This window comes from Ptychodera flava, chromosome 8, assembly GCF_041260155.1.
Source record: "Ptychodera flava strain L36383 chromosome 8, AS_Pfla_20210202, whole genome shotgun sequence".
Classification (NCBI taxonomy): Eukaryota; Metazoa; Hemichordata; class Enteropneusta; family Ptychoderidae; genus Ptychodera; species Ptychodera flava.
The window spans coordinates 27,171,302-27,194,502 of NC_091935.1; the positions used below are offsets into that span (position 1 = coordinate 27,171,302).

The window sequence follows — 23,201 nt, forward strand, 5'->3', positions numbered from 1 at the left end:
TGATATTTGCTCTTGGCTTTTCCTTTTTTAGTTCAAAATTGCTTTTTGAATTGTATGCCGTCAACTTCACTTGATCAGGAATTGCATAGTTACAACATCATACAGACTTTTTATATAATCTGAATTTGTGTCATATAGCCTCATCAAGGAATCGATACATTCATATATTGATACATCTCTTGTGAAGTAACAGCTGGACTGACTACAATTACTCTCCTGTAGGCATTCTTCTACCTGTCACTACGTTCTGACACTCTATTTAGCTACAACCATTATTGCTTTGGTTCTTGTACATTTATGATGCCCTGGCAGATTATCAGAATGGGACTTATGGTCATATCTGATTAAACACTGGATTTGTCAAGCAGCATGACTCAAATTGGTACATAATTTAAATGCATGTTACATTAATAATCACAGAGTTACACATGTAGATTCCCAGATTGGCTAATTTCCAGTAATTTATAGACCCCTTTTACTTGAGCCTCCTAGCCAAATTTTGTCAGCAAGTAGCTGTTGTTTATTCAGAAAATTTAATTATTGTAGAGTGACCATCAGAACAAGAAAAGATTATATCAAAGATCATAGACAGTACAGGGGTCTCCCCCCCTCCACTGTCTATGCAAAGATCAACTGTTAATACGACCAGGTAAAGAGTTGTAAAATTAGTACAATTATGTACACATTTGTTAGATCTTCAGAGATGTACTGTAGAGGGAGAGGATGTATGCTAAACAGCGCCCTCTTAAATGTTGCTCATAATTATTTTGTTTTTTCAAATGAATGCAGTTTTTTCCTGTATTTGTAGGTATTTTGTGCCTCAAAACAAACAGTTCATTTATTTATTTATTTATTTATTTATTTATTTAGAAATCCTATGGGATCAAGTCCCATTTATAGGTTCTTCAAAAAACTCAAAAGCAGACTTTAAAAAACTGTGTAAAGGTGAACAAGACAGTAACAAAACAAGAAACAACAAAACGAAAAATATTTAGAAAACTCAAATCGAGTGTAGGATACACAGAGAAAAGAAAAGAAAGTAAATAAATCAACAAGAACAGCCATCAAAATATGACATATCTGATGTCAGTCTTAAATGAATCATTAAAACTATCGATATTATGAATGTCAACCAATTCATTTAAATTGTTCACACATCTATATTCAGAGAAAGTTTAAGGACAAACAGTTATGGGATGGTTTAAAGGTAGGGCAGGTGCACACAATTTTGCCAGGTACATTCAAGCAAAGCTTTGATAAAACATACAGTAAGTAATACAACCCAATTACACACATGTGTAAGAACATCATATCAAGATAAGAACGACGTTGCTCCAAGGTCGGTAATTTAAACAGTACAGAGAGCTTTGTATTGGTCAGCATGACATGAAATATGAGTTTGAAACACAGATATATTTTATAAATTTATGTTGAACATTTAAAATAGGATTGACCAAAGGGACGATATGATTGCTGCTCAATAGTATGTGTGAATTGACTCAGTGCAAGCTTGAAGAGAAAATCAATGTTTTGCTCTCTTAATTTTTTGACAATCAGAAAATTTGGTTTAACCCAGTGGTATTACCACAAATGGTGACAACCACTTTTAATTTCAAACATTGGTTAATCTGACATAATGTCCTTCTCCCGTGCACACTTTGTTTAAGGAAACTTTAAACTATTTTTATTTAGAATAAAAGTATGGAGAATATTATAAGATTTCCTTAACCTGCATAAAATTAACATCAAAAGTTCTGGGAGGCGAAGACTGTGCCATTGAATGTTATGCTTTGCCCTCTGTATTGACCAGTATAGTTTATGTACACCTGCTACGAAGAATTGCAGTCAAAAATTCATGATTATACTTAGATAAGAGATGTATCACAAGAGATGTATCAATATATGAATGTATCGATTCCTTGATGAGGCTATATGACACAAATTCAGATTATATAAAAAGTCTGTACATGAGTGATGTTGTAACTATGCAATTCCTGATCAAGTGAAGTTGACGGCATACAATTCAAAAAGCAACTTTGTACTAAAAAGAAAAGCCAAGAGCAAGAGCCTTTTCTCTTTAAATTGGTGACTATTGGAAAGAAATCACGTTTCCCTATTTCATCGATCCATGACGTATTTGCACATTATTTGTTCAGCTCAGTTGGTTGTAAGTAAGGTGCTGTTTTCTGACCGACTTACGTAGTCAAATGGAGCCACGAGCACGCGAGCCACGTAGCTAGGTAGACCGTTTTTGTCGGCCGGTCGAGCTCGCTCTTTCCGACCCGATCCGCACGTCGCATTCAGTACAAAAAACGTCAAAATCATGGTCGGTCAATGCAAGAGCTGTTTGCCCGTCTACAAAGATTGTAACTGTAACAAATTGTTCGTCGCCGGTGTAGTTGTGCTCGGAGGTGTGTGGATCGGGAAGCAAATATGCTGGCTGCGAAAATATTTACAGATGAAAGAGAAAGCTGCAGAGAAGCGACAAGAGGCCGAAAAGAGCAAGGAAGAACTCAGCGAAAAATTGCAAACAGAGGATGAGGTACCGAGATTGTTTTTATTATTTATTTTATAGCTCATACAGTGACGAGAAATGTCATCGACCAGCCAAGTTGCAACTTGTGTGGTCTGCTTGCCGTGTCGCTTCGGTCACTCATATGACCTTAAAGTGAGGTCAATTTTGATACACTGCCGCCGTCACGTATGCGGCTCACAGTAAGCGCTGATTGCATTCAATGACAGCTAGTCGCGGTTTGCGATTTTCTTCAAATGCGCAAGTTTGCCATATTTTAATCGCCAGGGTAACGTTCTGTATGGTGTCTGCAGACCTGCAGGCGGTAAAACTTTATGAAATAAAACATGGTAAAATATTAGAGATACGTTGAATTTCAATATGACCTTTATTTAACCTTGCGCGCAGTTGACCCTTCCCAGCCTAGCACAGCTCAGCACCTGTAAACACAAATCATTTGTTCTCCCAGAGGTTTAGAAACGAAAGCCGAGAAAATGAGACCACATTTGACAGTCAAACAGAATGTAGACCGATCTCTAGAATATACTCTCAGGGAAAGTTGGTCATGGCATTTCAGTAATCGTGTTCTTTTTCTTGTGTCGGTGGTCACAACCAAACAGTGGACAGCTTATACGGCATCGACCGTTACAGAGCGGAACGATTAATTCAAGGTCATCGAGGTCACGGGATGGTGTTGTTTTTAGATACTCACAGTACACAAATAGTCAGATGTAATAGTTGGCATTTTAGTAGACCGTCACCATCTGGACGCTAAAAGATAATGTCACTGGATTTATAACAGTTATGCACTGAGGACAAATTGCTTACAGGCAGAGGCGTGGCTAGATTAAAGAGCGACCTAAAAAAAGTAATTGACAAACAGAATGAAAATATAAAGAAGTACCTTAAAGAATAAGTTTAACATTTAAACTAATGCAATGATGAGAAAAAAAATTGTTAGGTTCTCAGTATCCCAAAGGCGGGGCACAAAATATCACTATAGCCCAGCATTTGTTCCACCAGCCCACTAGTTAACATTTCAGCTACTAGCTGAATGTGTCATTTGTCTGTTTGGCCAATGAATGCAAACATGACCTCTAGCCCAGTCAAATATACTATTAGCAATGAGCTTCAAGGGCTGGTGGAGTTACTCACAAGAAAGGTGTAGTTTTTTTCTTGAAAATTAAAGAAGACCTGTTCTCATTTCTCCCAAAATAATAAATTTATCACTTGAGTACAATTAGAACCATTTCAATGAGTGTTGACTTTAGTCTTGCGAATTATTGAATCCAATACTGCTGAATTTAAATTGATATTGCTCAGTGTCAAAAATAGTCTTTGATGATTAAGATCGCTACAGAAAGTATGCATTAGTTTGAAAATAAATTTTACAAGGAAACAGTAACTTTGATTTGTTTTCAATCCATAAGAAAGTCTTGGTTTGTTTCTAGGATGAGTTGGCTCAGAGAGAAGCCATTGTTACAAAGTCACTGTCTGAACTGTCAGCGGCTCTCAAGTCAGGGGAACTGACTCCGGTTCAAGTACTGCAGGCATTCCAAGCTAAGGTGAGAAGAAACAAGCGATAGGGAAGGAGGGGGGGTACCGTTGGGAAAAGAGGAAAAATTCAAGACCAGGAGGATTTAATTGGACACAAGCCTGTGGGATTATCAGTTAAAAACATAGGTTGTTCACATTGACTCCTGGGATGCTTGATGTATAGGAATGTCAAATTTGTAAATTTTCTATTCCAATTCATGAAGACGAATAAGATACTAATATACAAAAATAACTTGTAATAAAAATCTGGTTACTTATGTCACAGTCAAGGCAGATGAATGCATTGTATAGTTGGATCAGTTGTCACAGCACTGTCTTTTATTTTAACAAGAAATGATTTACAATTTTCTGACTTAGTATGTAGATACTCGTACTCAACAGAAATCATCAAAGAACTTTTATTTCACAAGGAAGAAGAGTTTCATCAAAGTCGATTATTCAGTACAACAGATTTGTTAAATTAAAATGGAATGTCATGACAATGCTGAAGCTTATAAGATTGTCTTTCATGAAGGTGACTTTTTGTTGTATCCTCCATTGATCTTGTAATACAACACCTATTTCAAAATTTGTTATTGTCTTTATGTTTTCTTTCTTCAAACGTTCTAGGCAATGGAAACCACCAAGGAATTGAACTGTGTGACAGAACCTATTCTAGAAGCTGAGGTAAGGGATCCCTTTGTCGAAGTGAAACTATATGACAGGGTGGCTAAAGCTATGTTCAAAATGAATTCATTAATGTATGTGAGCTTCAAAAGAGCATGCAAAAGATGTAAAAAGTTTTGGTTTTTGATTCTCTTTGAAGATCTTATATGACTACAGTTTTTTTCCATTAGAAAAGGCAATATGTTTCCTTAGAGATCGACTTTTGAAAGATTGACTTTTGAAATAATTTATTATGGTAATTTTTGAATAGTATAATACTCAAGCAAATTCTGAACAGTGAAAACTTTACAACGCCATCATCAAAGTGAAAACGTCCCATGTGATCTGCAGACGAGGAAAAGCCAATATTGGCCTAGAGGGGGCCTCCAATTGTACCCAAGTTCTTGGGCTCAAATTAAATGCACCCAAAGGGGTCTATTGAATCGGTTGTAACATTTTAAAATAGGAAACAATTAAAATATGATAATGAATAACAGCATCACTTTATGTTATCTTATTATCATCATAAATATTTGGTCATTTAGCGTACAGACTTTCCATGTTTTCTGAAAGTTAATTATCCTCATTCTGTCTCCCATCATTCCAAGAATCTTATTGATGAAATACATTAAGGTTTGCATGATACAGGTTTGTGGTATTGCCATATGCGGGAAAGGAATTGACAACTCTTTCAGTGTCCCTGTGATAGAAATTCCTTCATACAACCTGCCATTGAAGAATGTACTCTAACTTTAAAAATCATACATGCAGCTGCTAAATATTTGTTAATAATCATATTTAGAGTTTGGCAGAAGATTTGGAAGAGGAAGACAAAGGTGGCCTGTTGTACGGTATTCCGGTCAGCGTCAAAGAAAACGTCAATATCAAAGTAGAGTATATTTTTTATCATCGTTTTATTTGTTATTTGTGTCTGTTGTATATTTAAGTCATCCCATTTGTATCTGCCTGCGATCGTAAAACGAAAAGAATAAATGACATTAGAAGGATGTATGTGGAAAAAGTGCATCTACTATCTGTAGGTCTGAACTTGTGACCCCAATGCAAGTCGTGATGCTGTTCAAATTACTGGAGATGCCTACATGCCACTCACAAGTGCCTTTTTAGATTAGAAATTCATGATTTGTGTGTGCAAGTTGAGCAGAACTACAAATGAAAAGAAGAATAAGTAGTTTCTCTGTTTTTGAAATTCATTGCGTTCTGTAAACAGAGCAATTCAAATATATCTATCGCTTAAATTTAGATTTACATCATGATAATTTCATTATGGCTTATTTATCTTACCTCTAATGCTGCACTTAATTCTTTTTTCTCTCTTCCCTGCTTTCTGTGCTTACCCAGGTTTTCCATAACAAATGATTTTTCCAAATGCATTTTTCCTCTGTCCATTCCCATGCACTTACTTGTTTTTAGCTCACATGTTCACACACATGAGCTTATATGTCACAGTGATGTCTGTGTATGTGTGTGTCTGTCAGTCTGTTGGTCCGATATCTCAAAAACGGCTAATCAGATCAGAATCAAATCTGGTTCAGTTTGCAATTGTCCTTCAGTTGTCTCCTTCATAGTCATTTTCTTCCTTCCTTTGCCCTGCATCACTTCCCCTATACTGCTGATTCTACCACTTATATGGCATGAGTACCCCTGCCTTTTTTGGTTAAATACCGTATGTTGTACCAGCAATTAACCATTGTTCACACAGCTCTCTGTTTCCCACCCTGACAGGGTTATGATTCCACCATGGGTTTCGCCAAGTTCATTGACATGCCAGCAGAGAGTGACAGCGTCGTCGTCCAGGTCCTCAGACAACAGGGAGCGATACCGTTTGTCAAAACAAACGTACCACAGTCTCTTCTCAGGTACGTCAGACAAGTTTATTATCGTCCCCATAAACCATTAATCCATCAATACACTCAATGTAATCATTTTTGTGATGAAATAGGCCAAACCCGGAATTCGAATCGACCACGGTACAAACAAAGCCATGTGCGCAAACGCGCATAGACGTACGTGTATTTCCATACGCGCTAGTACACGTGTGGGTTTGTTTGTACCGGCATCACGTGATTATTTGGGCGTACTGAGTCTGTAGAACGCATCGCGTCCTTTTTATTCCGGAGTAGAACCATTTACTCCTGGCTCGAAACAAATGCTCATGACACCTATGTAAATCCCTTCACCCATAAACCCATGCACTGAATTTAAACCATTGACTTTTAATAATTTTTCTGTCAAATACCAATGTTAATGCTTTTATCCCATCAAAACCCATTCCAGTCCAAATGAACCAGTAAACCTGTACACTCAAACAAGGCTATCAATCCTTGTGTAAATACGCCTTTCTAAACAGATGAAATTACTGATACGGCTGAGCATAGTCATAGAATGTCATTGATATAATCATTAAAGGGACATAAGCTGTGACTTGCGGCAAATCTTTCAGTATTCTGCTTCTGTATATCAACTACCGTGTCTGACCCTAATCCGTTTGTCATGCTGAAATTTCGAGTATTCTTTTTATCAACACAGCTTGTATGTGTGTAGTGATCATTGTTTATTGTTTACAAATGAATTCTAGTCTGGACTTGAATACAATTTTCAAAAATAGCGATGTAGATTATACTCATATAGGTTGTGTTGATATGCTAAATATTTGGCATTAAATTACAGTTTAGGGATTCAATGCAGAAAGTGTAGGGAAACCACAAAATAAAAATTCTAAAAAAATAGCCAAAAGATACAGCTTATGGAGCTTTGACTGAAGTATGTACGATAGTTTCAATTCTTAAATTCATTGTCAGCATCACAGGAATATGTGTCTGTGTCTAAAAAAATTTAATGTTCCATTCAATGAGGTAGTGTAATCGATGCTCACATGTAAACTAGGTCACCGTCAAAGTTCAATGTGGAATGAATAAACCTTAATTCCTCTGAGTACTAGCTGGCTTAAATCCCCCTACTTCCTTTTGAAGGTAATTTTAATCAGATCTTTATTTCCAAGAATTTGATTCAAACTTGAATGTGAACTACAATAGCTGTAATTCTGTTTGTTGTTGACTTGTTCAAATCAAACCAAATATCGAAGATTCTTAATTTGTTTGTCTGCCACTCATCTCTTAGTAGATGGCATGGGTGACAAATATTTCCAAAGAGGTAGGTTGAATCGTCATTGGCTGATGTAGCTATATATGATCTGATGATGTACATTGAGCCAAAATTTTGACAAGTTCGGCAAATGCTGTAAATTGAAATGTTCATTAATTGTAGTCGCCGTCACATATAAAAAAATTGGGCAATACCATATTAAACAGTTCATGATCACTTTCTCCAAATGCAGTTATTCGTGCAGCAATACAGTGTATGGTAAAACCACACACCCTACAGATCCCAGCCGTGCACCTGGTGGCTCTAGTGGCGGCGAGGGTGCTCTACTGAAACGTAATGGCTCACCATTGGGTATTGGCACTGACATTGCCGGCAGTGTGAGAATACCGGCCCAGATGAGTGGCGTCTGTGCACTGAGACCCAGTGAGCAACGAATCAGGTGTGTAAGTTTAAAGTATTACTGTTTTTTGCATAAAAATATATGGGAGTGTTGCGTCAGTGTTTACAAAATACAACCCTGTGAATTTTGTGGAGGGACAGAAAAATCTAAGTCTGCATTTTGATTGGTGAAAATCTGAATGATGTTTTTGTCAAAATCATTTAATGTTGTCCTAAAATTTCTAAGCCTGGTGAATTTGATTTCTTTTGTCTGGACGTGTATACTAGTGGTTTCCTGAAATGGCGATAGTAAAAACAGATTTTCTAGCAATTCTCAGTGTAATCCTATGGCAAAAAACAAATTTACTAACTATCTTAAGAATGCAGATACATCCTTGAAAGTACTTGAATATTCATGACATCACAGATCATTTGCATACAAAACATATGTCTACCTATTAGATCTTATTTGTATGCATTTCTCTGTTATAACCCATCTACACTGGAGACTGTACCGGTAATTATTTTTTGTAAATATGAAAAATAAATAACATGACATTGATGATTCCTCTATCAGTAACAAAGGTATCAAAGGGTGCGCACCTGGACAAAGAGGATGTGAGTAATTCTGTTTTCACAAATTTTTGAAGTTTTTGTAAAAAGAGACTACAAATTCTACACTTTATAGAATTTTCCTTAGCACTGTTACATTTATGAAACTCGTGGATTGCAATACAGACATCCCCGGAAACTTTTGTATATATGTATTCCACACACAATAATTTTCAATATTATTTGTCAAAATAAAACCATTAAGCTTTTTATGTAAACAAAAAAACACATTGACCAGCATCGCTTCTTTGTTGTGACTTGATTGATGATTGGTGTGTTACTCGCTGATTTCAGTGTCAGGAGGTATTGGTATCATGAGTAGAGATGTTGAGGGTGTTGCTATGGCGATGAGGGCGCTGTGGACACCCCTGATGTTTGAGTTAGACTGCAACGTTGCTCCCATGGAGTTCAATGAAGAGGTAGGTATAGTAGATACTTGAAATGAAAACATTTTTATACACTTACGGTAGTATGTGCCTCGAAAGTGAAAGAATAAACTTTTGCTGACACTTTCCCCAGTGTAACTTTTGACCATTCTCTTACCAAATCAAGAATAAAGATTAGGGGTCACCATTCAAAATTTGTTCCTAGAGAGACAAATTACCTAAGATTACCCAATATTTGAAATTCAAAATGGCCGCCATCTCTGTGTTAGCTGTATGGGGAAAAATAAAATTTTCGATTTTCAAAAAACTAAGATGGTGAAAACTTTTCTTACACCCGGAGCTTTAAAATGAGCCCCAACAAGTGTTTGATCAGCAGAAAAGTGTTATAATTTCAAAGCACGAATATCAGTCCCTCAGGTGCATTAATTATACCTTAAAGCAGTCAAATCATCAATTTGATTTTTAAACTCATCAAAATAAATGAAATGTCATAGGTTTTTAAAAAGTACAATGAGTATTGTGAAAGATCTTTACAAGTTGCAAGTAGTTACAATTGTAAATAGAGTGTAATTACTACTAAATTTTGGTAAGAAATATTCAAAAGCCATACATGTGAATTACAAATACTGTTTCACAATTCTGCAGATTGTATGTCTAGGTTGTATTTCTGCAGTTTATACTCGGTACTCAACACATCTGACTTTAAACTTTTTCCAAATATTAAAATCAGATCTACAGCGGCAAGAAAGCATTGAGGATCGGATACTGCAACGATGATGGCTTTTTCACACCTATCCCTTCATGCCAAAGAGCTGTTAATCTGTCCAAAAGTGCACTGGAAGCTGCTGGACACACGGTAATGCAATAACATTTCCCCTAATTATTATTGCAGTGGTTTAAAAAAAACACATATTTTTCATCAAGGTCGTTGCAGTATTTCATTTGTAACTTTGATAATAAATATTCGACACTGTTTGATGAGATATTTTAGTACGTTCATTTGGTATTTTAATTAGTTCCAGAGACCAGCTCTGGAACGGTTAGTTTTTGCTCACTTTCCTCTTTCTTTCTTTCTTTCTTTCTTACTTTCTTCTTTCTTCTTTCTTTCTTCTCTATTTCCGGTATTACTACCATAGCACATGCTATACACAAATTTTACCTTAATTACCCAGAATGCATTGCGACACGCTTATGACGTCATCGCTCAGCTCGGACGGGTTTTACGGGCATTTCTTGTTTGTTTATTTATTTATTTTTTATTTGGCATTGCTCAACTATCATATTGCGTTCAGTTATTAATAATTCTAGCTTTCTTTCGCTTTGTTTTTTGTTGCTTTTTGATTTTATTTTTCTCTAAATACTCGCCGTACGTGGCTATACTGTTTCGCCCGAATGCTCATGAGACAACAATGGCGGCGTATCGATCAATTGCTCGGACAGAGAGAGAAAAGTATGGTTTTTGAAAGTTTACAAGCACGGCTGGGCATATCGTTTACCTAGGCGAGGTGGGTGTGCTCGAAAACGATGATCAATGCAAAATTTGGACTCAAAATCGGCTGTTTTGGCGGAGAAACTGCCCGCCGTATTTCTGAGGAGCCACCTGTGGTTTTTCCTATATCAGTCTGCGGGGCTGTGGTGGGAGGGCCGGTAACACACAGCCCTGCCATGCAGAGCTAGCCATTCATAGTGTACGTACTGTCTGTCTCGCACCGGCATGCGTTGGCTGCACGTAAAAGCAACTCAACTTTCCAAGATCAAACGGTCAGTATCTTGTGCAAACAGCGACATAGCAATGAAAATTGTTTTAGTCTGTGCTTTTAATCAAATGAAAATGCATGTGGCTCAATTTCAACGGCCTAGGTCCGATGTTTCCAATCGTCTGATCATCGTCGTAAATCACATGCCTCTTTACGGCAACAACTCAGCGCTACCCGTCAAGCGATTGATTTTTGCGTAGGTCAGCGGAGCGAAAATTATTGCTCTGGCTCGCGAGAATGTCATGTGATAAACATTTCCGTGCGTTGTCGCCCCCGTATGTATCTGTTGCGTTTTTACCGTACATGTAGGCATTTGTAATCTGTGTACTGTAATTCCCCGGACTGCCTTGCTTTTAGTTGTATTATGGTGTTTACTGCTATCAGCCCTGAATATTAAAATCCAAAGCACTCTTTCATTCTGCACCTATCTTTGTCACACATTCTCTCGTTTCTTCCGCTGCTCTGGTCTCTGGAACTTCGCTTTTGCTTGCAAATGCTTTCTAGTTAAATATTCATTCTGTATAATTGGTAAAAGTTACTCATTTCATAATCTCTGGTGTTATCCAGGTTTAAGATGTAAAAACTATTTGGCTGTCCCTTCATTTATTGATTATTATCAGCAGTAGGTAATATCATTCAATCACTCATTGGTCTGTATGGATTTGAGACAAATTAGTGTTTATCACAAGAACCTAACCTAACCAGCAAGTTAATTCCCACTGTTGCCATGCCAATTATTAGTGTCACAGGTTTTATAAACCAAACTTTTAGATTTTTTCAACCTAACTTTCAATGTCCTGTTCTAATGTCCTTGGTTCATGTGTGTTCTCTTTCTTTCCATCAGCTGATACCATTTCAACCACCGCGTTCGGCCGATGCAATTCCAAACTTGGCATGGAAACTTCTCCATGGCGATGGAAACAGGACGTGGCTCAATTTCTTGTATGTAAAGACATTCGTTTGTTCCCATTCATTTCACTCAGTAAAGTGTAGCACCAGTATTTGCACCAGCTGGGTTTCATAAATTGAACAAAATCTGTAAACTTGTTCAATGGAAACCCACAGGACACACAAACGTTCTGCAAGCAACAAGCACAATCGGATAATTGGGTTGTAGCACTGTATGTCAAGTTGGAGTGAACTATAGAGGGCGCTGTCAGCCTGGCAATTTATTCATGTTTATCATTCACTGGCACCTGTCCAAACTGTCCAAATACAAAAATATAAGGCTTTAATAGGATTGAACATGACATACCCAGTTCCTTGAATGACATCCCTTCAGTACTGTATATTGTGTCAGGATTCATACCAAACTTTCCCAAGACAATTTATTTTCATGAAGATGTGGTTTGTGTCCCCTGACAAGTCAAAATGTTATATGTTTATTAGCAAAGGTGAGCCGATGGACAGAGACATGGCCTTTCAAATAAGGACTTGGATCAAACCAAGACTTTTCAGAATGTTGATGCGTCCTTTTGTCGTAAGTTTACATAACCCTATTGTGTTTGATATTGTTTAATTAATTGAATAACTCTGGTGTAATCATCACATTTTGTTTTGTGAGAGCTAAGAATCAAGATAAAGTTCAATGGCATCGTACATGCAGTGAATAAGCAATCAGTAACCTATCAAACAATAAGAAATTCGTAATAAAGAGCAAATAACATGTACATATGTGGATTTTACTGCCTAATGGCAACAATATTGCCCAACTTTTTCCAGAGCTAATTCAAAATAATGTTGGTTTTTTTTCAACTTTCATGATTAAGGTGAAAGGTGACATTGTCAGTAGAGATGAAGTGTTTTTCTTTCACAATGAAGTTACAACAGTGATGATGAAAATATTAAAATCAAATGAACATAGCTGAAATAATTCTCTTTTTCTGCTCAGTCCTCAAGGATATATGATACAGTGGAAGCCCATGCTGGAGTCAGGTATGTATGAATATTGACCCCTAAGGTCATCAGGACTTTATGCAAATTTGTAATATTGACTTCCTGGTCATGATGATTTTATTCAAATTTTTTATATTGACCCCAGTTCATGATGAGTCTACCCAAGTGTTTCTGTCATTGAATATATCATGTGATCAGTTGATTTCAACCAATGACTGCTGTACCTATCGTATTTGAGTGAAATACTGAGTGATATGCATGCAAATAATTATCATATCTGTTTTGTGTGTTAATTCTTTTTGAATTGCTAACTCTCACTGGTTGCAATTGCTGCTTATTGCTTGCTCAGGATACAGGAAAGTGATAGTAAGTCACAGGAAATTTGACTTTCCATTGAATTCAAACATGCAGTGATATGAAATACAAAGAGAAACGGAATTTACACATTCAGAATTGACTCAAACATAATCTGTCGTTTGCAGATCTGTTCAAGAGCTATGGCAGACACAAGCCAAGGCTGCGGTAAGTGAGACGTAGATACATTCCATGTGGGACTTGAGGAATTCCATCATGAAATACTTATTATCAGTAGATCTTGTGATGTTACAGCAAGACACCAAATAATCCATTTTGCAACCAACATCCCTGCCTGCTACAGTGTTAAAAACAGTATTCTCCACAATTTGGAAAAACAGAGGGATGGTCAATTTACATAATGTAAAATTTGCATATTCTATTGTTTTGAAAATATATTTGTACAAAACATATGACTAGATTACTCCAAAAACAGAGGGGTGGCCCAACCGTAGAAATCTTGTCGAGAACCCTGATTAAAAGGTTGCAAAATACTACTGAAGATACAGGGAAGCAGGGATGGCTAGATTTCTGTTAAATAATCATGGCAATAGGAAGCTGCTGAGCGTATATTCTGTAGATCTGGCGGCCATGTCAGTTTGTTTAAGGTTGCTTGTACCTCCATTACATGAAGGACTTCTAAGCATCGTAAATCTGGATCTAATATTTTGTAATGAATATCAATTCTGCTCAAATCTGAATCTGATGCTATGTTGTACCATGAATCCCAACAGGAACGTTATCTATTAAACCACAATGTCTTTCACAAGACAGTCTACAATCCTATTCTGTTTCTGTTCTGTCACAGGCATATAAATTTGAATACCTAGCTGAATGGAGAAAACTAAATCTGGATGTGTTGATTTGTCCAGCCTTCTACGTCACTGCTGTCAGCAATGAAAACTCTGGCAGAATACAGTGTAAGTGAAAAAATAAACTGTGATGGAAATTTGACATTGTCTAATATGAAATTGTACTTTGTAGCTATTGAAAAATTGAATCTCAGGAAAGCTATAGTTTCAGGAAAGCTACTCATGAGCTGTTATGTATAGGCATTTGTGTGAAATTTTAATTCCTATTCGGCTAGTAGCTGTAACTTTTGATGATTTTTTCCACGGTTTTGTTTCTGATGGCAACCACAGTTTCTTGTTCAACTCCCCCGAAGCATGTCGAGATACACAGTATTAACAGCTTGTTTGTGTGTAGACTGCATTGTTATTGTTGACAAGTGAAGTCTGGTCCGGACTAAAATTCAAATATAATAATTAACAGTGAATTTTACACACATAAGTGCTATAATGAAAAGCTGAATAGTGGGTGTTTCAACATATTTTTGAGGGTTTTGACAAGAACTTACAATTGACATACAAAACAACAATGGCAAAAGAAATCAGAAGTTACAGTTTCTGGCCCTTGAATCTAATCATTCAACTTTACTTCTCTCTCTATCTATCAACATATCTATCTGATATATTTTGTCATCAGTTTGTTTCTTTATTGAGAGAAAGTGGCAGACTTGTTTTGTTTTGTACATGATTGTGTGTGCTAGTTTACTCTCTTCACCTACTCTTTCCATTGAAAACAATAGATTTGGGCAAAATCATTGTGTTGAAAGGGTTAAAAACCAAGCTAACAACATAACTTTGAAAACTGACCAAGCATGAGAGATTAAAGTGTAAAATCTATACCATTTATATTTTGAATATTTCTAGATGCTGCCAGTTCCACTGTCATATTCAACTTGCTGAATTTCCCAGCTGGTGTTGTCCCGGTAACCAATGTCACAGAGGGAGATGACAATGAACTTGCAACTACTTTCCCAATCAATGACAGCTGGGACAAACTGGCCAGAGATGTAAGTCAACAGAGCCCTCAAACAAAGCAATACCAGTGTCTTTTGTTTTTATTAAATTCGAGCATTTTGACAGCCTCCAAGCTAGTGTTTACTCCAGTTTGTGACTCTTACAGATTTTAAATCTGTTTTCTATTCGTTCAAAAGTTTTGGTCTTTTGTCAGAACTTTTCACTGTAAATTTTAAGTCTTTTTTCGTGTCTAGTAATTGTCTGCATAGAAAACAAATATTGAATAGCATTTCGGTTTAATATCAAACCTTTTTTAACTATGTGTAATATGAGAATGAGAGCAAATCATGTTTCTTCAGTTTGCAATTTTTTTTCAATTTTGCAATTCCACTCATTTTGTTGAACTGAACCAACTTTAGCAACTCGCACAAATACAAAATTTAGTAACGCCCTCAGACAGCAACATATGTGAATTCTTTTGTTTTTTGTTTTCAATCCAGGCTTGCAAGGATTCAGCTGGTCTACCTGTTGGTGTGCAGTGTGTTGCCTTGCAGTACCAGGATGAGCTTTGCCTGCGATTAATGAAAGAAGTTGAAACCACCGTCAAGACTTTGTGAACACAATGCACAACATCTACCAAAAAGTGTCGAAAGCTTGCAGTAAATCAGCAACATAACACAAAAGGAGAGATTTTGCTTGGCTTTCTGGTTTGAAACCTCCCTTGCAATAAATGCTGTATAACAGCAGTGAACCTCAGTGTTGGTTGAAAACAAAATATGCAGCAAAGTTGAAATTTATTATAATCAGTAATTCAGGAAAGTGTGAAAATGTTTGTCATCAGATCATACAGATGTGTAAAATCATGAAACAAATAATCATGCAGGCAGATTATCAACGGTGAGTGCAGTGTGTAGAGACACATACAACAGTACTGTAGAGATAATCAGTTTTTTTCATAGTGCCCTGAGTGAAGTTAAAGTAGCAATTAGATTAAACAATTTGATCACCATTAATTTATCAACTGAGTAAAATTTCTGATGAAGAGACTGCAGGTCATACTCACAGTGCTATTAGCTGTGAAATGGAAAATAGTGGTATTCAAAGGCTCAAGAATTTCAACCTGGTATAGATGATGATATTTCAAATTATTGTGTGACTACTCAGGATTTAACATTTCAACTTTAGTGATTGTTTCTAGATGTCGATTCCAAAATGCAAAATTTGGAGTACAGTAGTTTGTGAGAAGCATGCCAAATATTCAAACAGATAGGGTGCTCAGCAAACAGTGCCACATAAGCTTAAAGGGCCAGTGGCGGTTTTCAGTACTTTTCTTTAAAATGTTGACAACAGTTTCTTGTTCTTCTCCCCTAACATGTTGAGATACACAGTATTCAGCTGGTCAACTAGGCCTATACATGTGTAGACTGCATGCATTGTTATCATTGACAAGGGAAATCGTGACTAGAATACAAATGTACACAATACCTTTTGCACTTATAGACGTGTTGACAAGCTAAACAGGAGGTGTGTAAACATGCTTTGGGAAATAAAACAAGAACTTACAATGGACAAACAAAATAAAAATAGTGAAAAAAAAATCATTGAAAGTCACAGCTACTTGCCCTTTACGACCAGAGTGAACATTATGTAACGTGATCGGAAACAAGATTTTGAATCGTGATAAAACCAATATAGTTATATTGTAAAAACTTCAACATGTGGAATATCATAAATGTATGATTGAAAAAGGTGAATACTTCAGCAAGTGTTAAATACTGTGAAGTTACAAGTCAGTTATGCACAAAGGTCTATCATTCAAGGTAGAACATGCCTCAAAATTGACAGACTAAAGGTTTTGCTCAAACTTTCTCTACAGAAATTTTTTACCATGCCCTTTCAAAATCAAGAATAATAAAAGTCAGGGTCACCTCACAAAATTTAGCACTACAGAGAAAAAACTATCCAATATTTACCAACAGTTGAAGTTCAGAATGGCTACTATCTCTATTGAACTCTATTGTGAAAAATATAATTTTCAATTTTCACAAAACTAAGCCTGTGAATACTTTATTAACTCAGTGGGCTTCAAATACCCACATGAGAGATAGACAAAAAAAGTCTTGTAAAAATTTGAGAGTCCAAATATCTGTCCCCAAGGCACATTCTGCCTTGAAACAACATTGAGTCAGATACATGTGTCATGTAATGTTTGTCTTCGCTCAAGAGCAACTTCAATAAAAAGAGTATAAATAAAAATATGACTGTGCAATAATTTTATGAGTTGACATTTGGGTTTTTGTTGTTCTGAATGTCAGCTTTGCTTCAGTTTGTGGTTGAGGTTTGATCTGTTTACCTTGCGTTGGGAAATGTGGGTGTTGTATGAAAGGATTCGCTATGTTAGCCGATGATGGATTTACCCATGTTAGCTGTTCATGTTTTACAATGTAATTAACCCATCTTTTACAATGTAATTAACCCATCTAGTGGACCAAGTGACTACATTTTTTTTGTAAAAAAGTTGTCTTAAGGTAGTATGCACCTCGAAAGTGAAAGGCTTAAACTTTTGCTCAATTTTCCTCAAGGAATCTTTCAACCATTCTCTTTCAAAATAAATAATAAAAATAGGGGGTCATCGTGCAAATTTTGGAACTAGAGAAACAAATTACGCAAGATTTACTGATATTTAAAATTCAAGATGGCTTCCATCCCTATGTTAACTCTATGGAGAAAATAAAATTTTTGATTTTCAAAAAAAAAAAGACAGTGAAAGTTTTTCTTATTCAAAGGGCTTTAAAATGAACCCCCACAAGTGGTAGATAAGAAAAAAATTGAAAAAGTTTGAGAGTCCAAACATCTATCCCCGAGGCGCGTTCTACCTTAACCTGTTCATCCTCAATTCTCTGTAAGCAAGTCCAATACTCACCATTGAGAACAATGGGTTTGAGCCAAACCATGGTGGTGAAAGACTTAAACCATTAGCCTGTTTGTGCCAACATCTTTTGTCATTGATTGTTCTGGAGTATCATTGAATTGAATGGCTCATAAAAATGAAGAAAATACTCTCCTCTCCCTTGAAGATCAAACTTTAAAAGAAATGTTAGCATTGTCAAGTTAGCTGTAATAGAATTGTTTGACAGTATACTGAGTTTTGTGGCTGACTGATTCACTGTTTTATACTGGTAACATTTCTTGATTGGACCATTCGTGAGAGCAAAATGATTCCATCTTGCAGAGTACTACACACTTTAAGGAGAGATTACCAATACCATGGAAATCTAGAAAATCTTTAAAGTACTGTATAAGCATTAATTATTCACCTGGATTTAATTTTGCTTTATTCGCTGAAACAGCTGAAATCCCAGTGAAAATGTGAAATAACTATCGAATCTATTGTTTAACCGGCAAAAACTGTGAAATCCTAGTGAAATGTCTCGAAGATCAAAATAGTGAAATTAAATCCCTATGAAAATTAATGATTTTTAATACAGAATATTAATCAAAGAAAGGACAATATGAGGCTTGTGGGTGCCTTGTTTCCTCACATCCTCTTGTCACTTTATTTGCTGTGTAAGGATGAGGAGAGCTACCACAATTTGTCTGGGGTAAAGATTTTGTCCAGCGACAAAGTTACAAGAAAGCAATGACAATAGCGCCCTCAAGTGGTGGATCTGCTTGTCCCATGTAATGCCTGAAGCTCAACTTTCAGTCTTTGCTATACATCAGACCACATGTATCTGGGCACCGCAATACACTGAATAAATTTGCATATACCCACATACATCTTGACTGAGTCTCATTTCCTATGTGCTGTGTCATTTCTGCAAAAGCAGTCTTAGTATCCTTTTCACGTTTCGATCCATCGTCCCTCCACTATGGAGGGACAGTGATAATACTGACAATTTGATCAAGGTGATACCTCACGATCTATATACACAGACTGCATCAACAACTGTGGTCCTGTATGTGATGAGAGTTGCGTGTTACTGATGGGTACAGCCACACCATTTCTAGTGATGGTGACACTGGTAAAAAAGACAACGAAAACTAGGTTGTAAGTCGCCTGTAAAGTGATTTCTCCATTTATTTCATGTAGAATGGCAAAGACGAGTCAGCAAAAAAAGATCACATCTCATGAATCTTCTGATTTGTATACTACAAAAAACCGGAAATACAGAATAATTAAAAAAAATCCAGCTACAAACCACTGTGGTGATTACTGTCGATGGAAACGAATTACTTTTTAAAAAACTTACAGCTCCATGGGAAATAAATCGGCCAAATTAATTTATGACCGACAGTTATGAATCATACTCCCATGAAAGGAAAGTCCAAAAGTCTTCTTTTATCATATCATTTACCCAAAGCAATGCCCAGTCCCAGCTGGGAAGAAACTACCAGGGCCAATTAATTACGTCGTGAAAGTAAATTTTGTGAAAGAAATCACTCGTACTAAAATTACACTTGTAAACATTTCAACAGTCTCTGTATGTCATTGGAAAATGCACGAGAGAAACTGACATTATGTAACTACATCAAAGTTGTAAACCAACAAACTTTCATCGAAAAAAAATTAGCAGTTAAAAATGAAAAGAAAATTGATTATTAAGAAGCTAGTAAAATTATTTTATGTTATATAATAACCTACAAAAGAAATCTGTATCGATGCGGACTGAGGATAATTAGATGCATGTAAAGGTTCAAAGGTTTTGCGGAAATTGGGTTTCTGAAAACTATCAAATTTCCCTACTCTACCTCTAGAGCATAACCAGCTGTCTACGTATTTGAAAACTCCTTTTTCTCATGTAAAAAAGTATGTTCTGTTCTCTTCATGTAATAATAAAATCCATGGCTTCTAAACCACAGGTTTAAAGGCTAAAATAAATTATACGAGAAATTAACATTTTTTTGCTTTATTTACACAGGATGTGGGATTCACACACCGCAGAGAAATGGACACTTGAACAGATGAAATTGACGCCGGTGAAATCTCTTACATCGTTACTATACAAGATTAGAAAGTAAACAACAAATAACTGTATAAGCTCTGACAGTTGCCAGCACAACATGTGACCAGACAAGTACACAATGACGCTGTGCAAAGAGAAATGAACGAGATTTTCAGTCACAATAATTGAAAGAAAAAACGCACAGTACAGTTAGAAATTTTACAATTGACTATACAACAGCACCTAGATCTCTGTAATACTTCATTTGACAGTAGTTTTTTTTTTTGGATTAAAATATTCTGAGATAAAAATTTACAACATTTCATAGACAATATTATTTCTTTCCCTGCATTGGATATAACTTGGTCCATTTCGGTCCGTAGTGTATAAATACATTGTACAAATAAGTTACTAGGATATGCATATCTGATAGTGCTACTATACTGGTTTACATGCGTAGGTTAGCTTCTAACTCACCCAGGGCTGTTATGCTACAGTAATGGAAAACAGCACACCATGGTGACACAGTTAGAATCTGTACACTTGGAAAACAAATCACGACAGCTATTGTACATTATCAGTGAACTTGGTCACATTTTGGATAATCTTGCACTATCAGTTGAATCTGGAAATGAAATGTGCTCGAGTTTTTTCTGTGTGTGCCTTTAAATCTATCTGATACTACAACTAAGTCTACCAGCGAAAACAAAATTAATTGGACAGATATTTCCACATTGTTCAGGGTTTTTTTAACTTCATTCTTCCTAATACATCAGTCAGAGGAAGGTCATAGAGAGAAAGTCATTGTGTTTCACAGATTATCAACTTTCTGAGCAAATCTGCATCATGCATCATGTCAGTCACTTTGAGATAATATGTACAACCCCCTTTTCATGGTTGCAAACCTTTGTGCTACATGTCCACCCATTTCATGGTATATCAACCCTTTTCATGGTACGTACACCCTTTTCATGTCAGGTTTTTAATTGTATCTAAACCTTTTTTACAGTACATCACCCCCTGCCATGATAAGCAAACCCTTTTCAAGGTATGCAACCCATTTTATTATATATCCACCCTTTTCATGGTATGCAACCCATTTCATTATATATCCACCCTTTTCATGGTATGTCAACCTTCTCATCAGTACACATACCCTTTACATATTATGTCAGCTCTTTCAAGGTATCTCAACTTTTCCCCAGTATATCGCCCTCTCTACACGGCAGATCAACCCTTTTGATGACATGTCAACCTTTCATGGCACATCAGCTCTTTTTCACAGTAAATCATGGTACAGATTAGAAACCTTTTTCATAGCAAATCAACCCATTTGACTGTCACCAGCCCCTTTTTGCTTTAATTCAACCCTTTTCAAAGCATTACCATGTCATATTTCACAAATGCATTCTTGTACATCATAATCAATATTGGTGCCATTCTATACATTTGGCTAAGTGTAGCCATAACCACTTTAACCTGTTAATCCAAATTCCCTTTCAACAGGTCTACACTCATACCTTACACTGATTAAACTGTTGAGGCATGAGAGATTTGCATGTACAATTTGTTGATCCATTTGCCAGCACAGAATGTAGTGTCAGTGATAATTGTCGACACTGCTTTAATATGCAATTTCAATTTTACAGATCTGGCAAACACTAGGCAAGAAAACGAAAAATAGTTTTGCCACAAACTGTCTGCACCATTTAATGTCTTTTATTGATGTTTGCACTGATGCATGCTCTGATTTTTGGCGAATTGCATGTACATGTTCTTGGAAACTCGTCCACACAAAAAGTTTTTACCTCAAACTGGAAACTCTATCACTGTGAAACCAATGGCAAATCAGACACATTTATTTGATAACATCCTGTTGTTGCTTAAACTTCACGTTTGACAATGGGAAACACAAGTGAGATTGGTGTGAATCCTGGAATGGGTTACGTACTTTGGCAAAATTCTCTTCAAAAAAACAAACCATTGGTGTGTGCAAAAAACAGTATGCTTTAAATCCTTGCATTAAAGTTGTCAGAATTACGATGAATGAACATCTCTACATGTATGAACTCTCTGAAGCAAAATTTGACTTCTCCTACTTGATACCATTACATGAACACACTGAGTGACTTTGAATCTGATCAGAAAGCCAAGAAACGGAGGGGCAGCACATTTTGCCAAAATGTCAACTAACTTTGAACAGTAACTTTGATCAAACTACGTCTATAACAAATTTCATAATCACTAGGAACATATGCAGAATTTTATACCACTTGAAACTTACTTTGGCCGCTAGATTCATATTTATCAAAAGTGGATGGCATTTGGCATTCATGAAACTACTTTTCACAACTCAAAGGTAGTGACATATTGAACTGAATTGAACCATCATGATAGTGACTCACCAGTAAGCTACTAGATGTTAAATTTGACAACTCTTTTGGCTGTTCTACATGGGCAAGGACTCATGGTCAATATTATGCATAGTGTGTACTCTTCATATCATATTAACACTATAAATTTTATTCTCAATATTTTTTCTCATTTTTTGATCCTACTTTTGATGGCAAGATTTGAAAGTGTGGACACACAGACACTTGAACTTTTTTTGGAAAAGAAAAACAAACGACATGAAAGTTTTACAAAAGTTAAGGATGTTTGTGTCAAAATTGACAAAGTCAGTACAAAAATGACTTTCGTTCAAGAATGGAATTGCGGTCAGAGATTGACCAGGTGTCAATTGCATCAGTATTTGAAATGGATTTGTCTCAAAAGCAAGGTCCTAGAGCAGGTGCCCTTGTTTCAGTCAATACACAAAATATACTTCTCAATTCCTCTCATGTCAGCGTTGTTACAGAGACATATTCTTAAAATCACACCACACTGACATACGATTATCGTAACACCGGAGAGTTGTATGAATTCCTAATAGAAAAAATTTGCAATATTGAATATTTGAAAAGGCTGTCGTCACAAGAGAAAATGCACTGACGGTGGTTTTTAATTTCGTATTGCAAAAATTGACAATGATTACACCTTCTCTGGGGTACAAATAACATACCACCCCTATTATCCATGTAATTTGGTTTCAACCTGCCACGTCATAGGTAGGATTGAACCATCTATGAAGAAAATAGAGGTGGTACCAGCTGTCTACATGATGTCTTTTCTGATCACAATAGCCTGTCTCCAGCCTCTGTATGATTGCATAAGTTTTCACAAATTATAAATAC

General features: G+C 36.3%; 1 protein-coding gene across 1 annotated transcript; it reads left to right on the forward strand.

Annotated features, from left to right (window-relative positions):
• The first annotated feature begins 2,199 nt into the window (after positions 1-2,199).
• Positions 2,200-17,278, forward strand: LOC139138926 (fatty-acid amide hydrolase 1-like). Its single transcript, XM_070707544.1, has 16 exons — positions 2,200-2,542; positions 3,964-4,077; positions 4,679-4,735; positions 5,517-5,603; positions 6,458-6,591; positions 8,070-8,276; positions 8,793-8,833; positions 9,122-9,246; positions 9,944-10,069; positions 11,815-11,912; positions 12,360-12,450; positions 12,862-12,905; positions 13,349-13,388; positions 14,029-14,140; positions 14,933-15,075; positions 15,523-17,278. The coding sequence occupies exons 1-16, from the start codon at positions 2,324-2,326 to the stop codon at positions 15,637-15,639; spliced, it is 1,755 nt and encodes a 584-aa protein (XP_070563645.1). The 5' UTR covers positions 2,200-2,323; the 3' UTR covers positions 15,640-17,278.
• The last annotated feature ends 5,923 nt before the right edge of the window (positions 17,279-23,201 follow it).

Coding starts and splice junctions, on each gene's coding strand:
- LOC139138926 (XM_070707544.1), top strand. CDS start 2,324: ATGGTCGGTCAATGCAAGAGCTGTTTGCCCGTCTACAAAGATTGTAAC. Junction 5,604..6,457: donor AAGAAAACGTCAATATCAAA/GTAGAGTATATT, acceptor CCACCCTGACAG/GGTTATGATTCCACCATGGG. Junction 10,070..11,814: donor TGGAAGCTGCTGGACACACG/GTAATGCAATAA, acceptor TCTTTCCATCAG/CTGATACCATTTCAACCACC.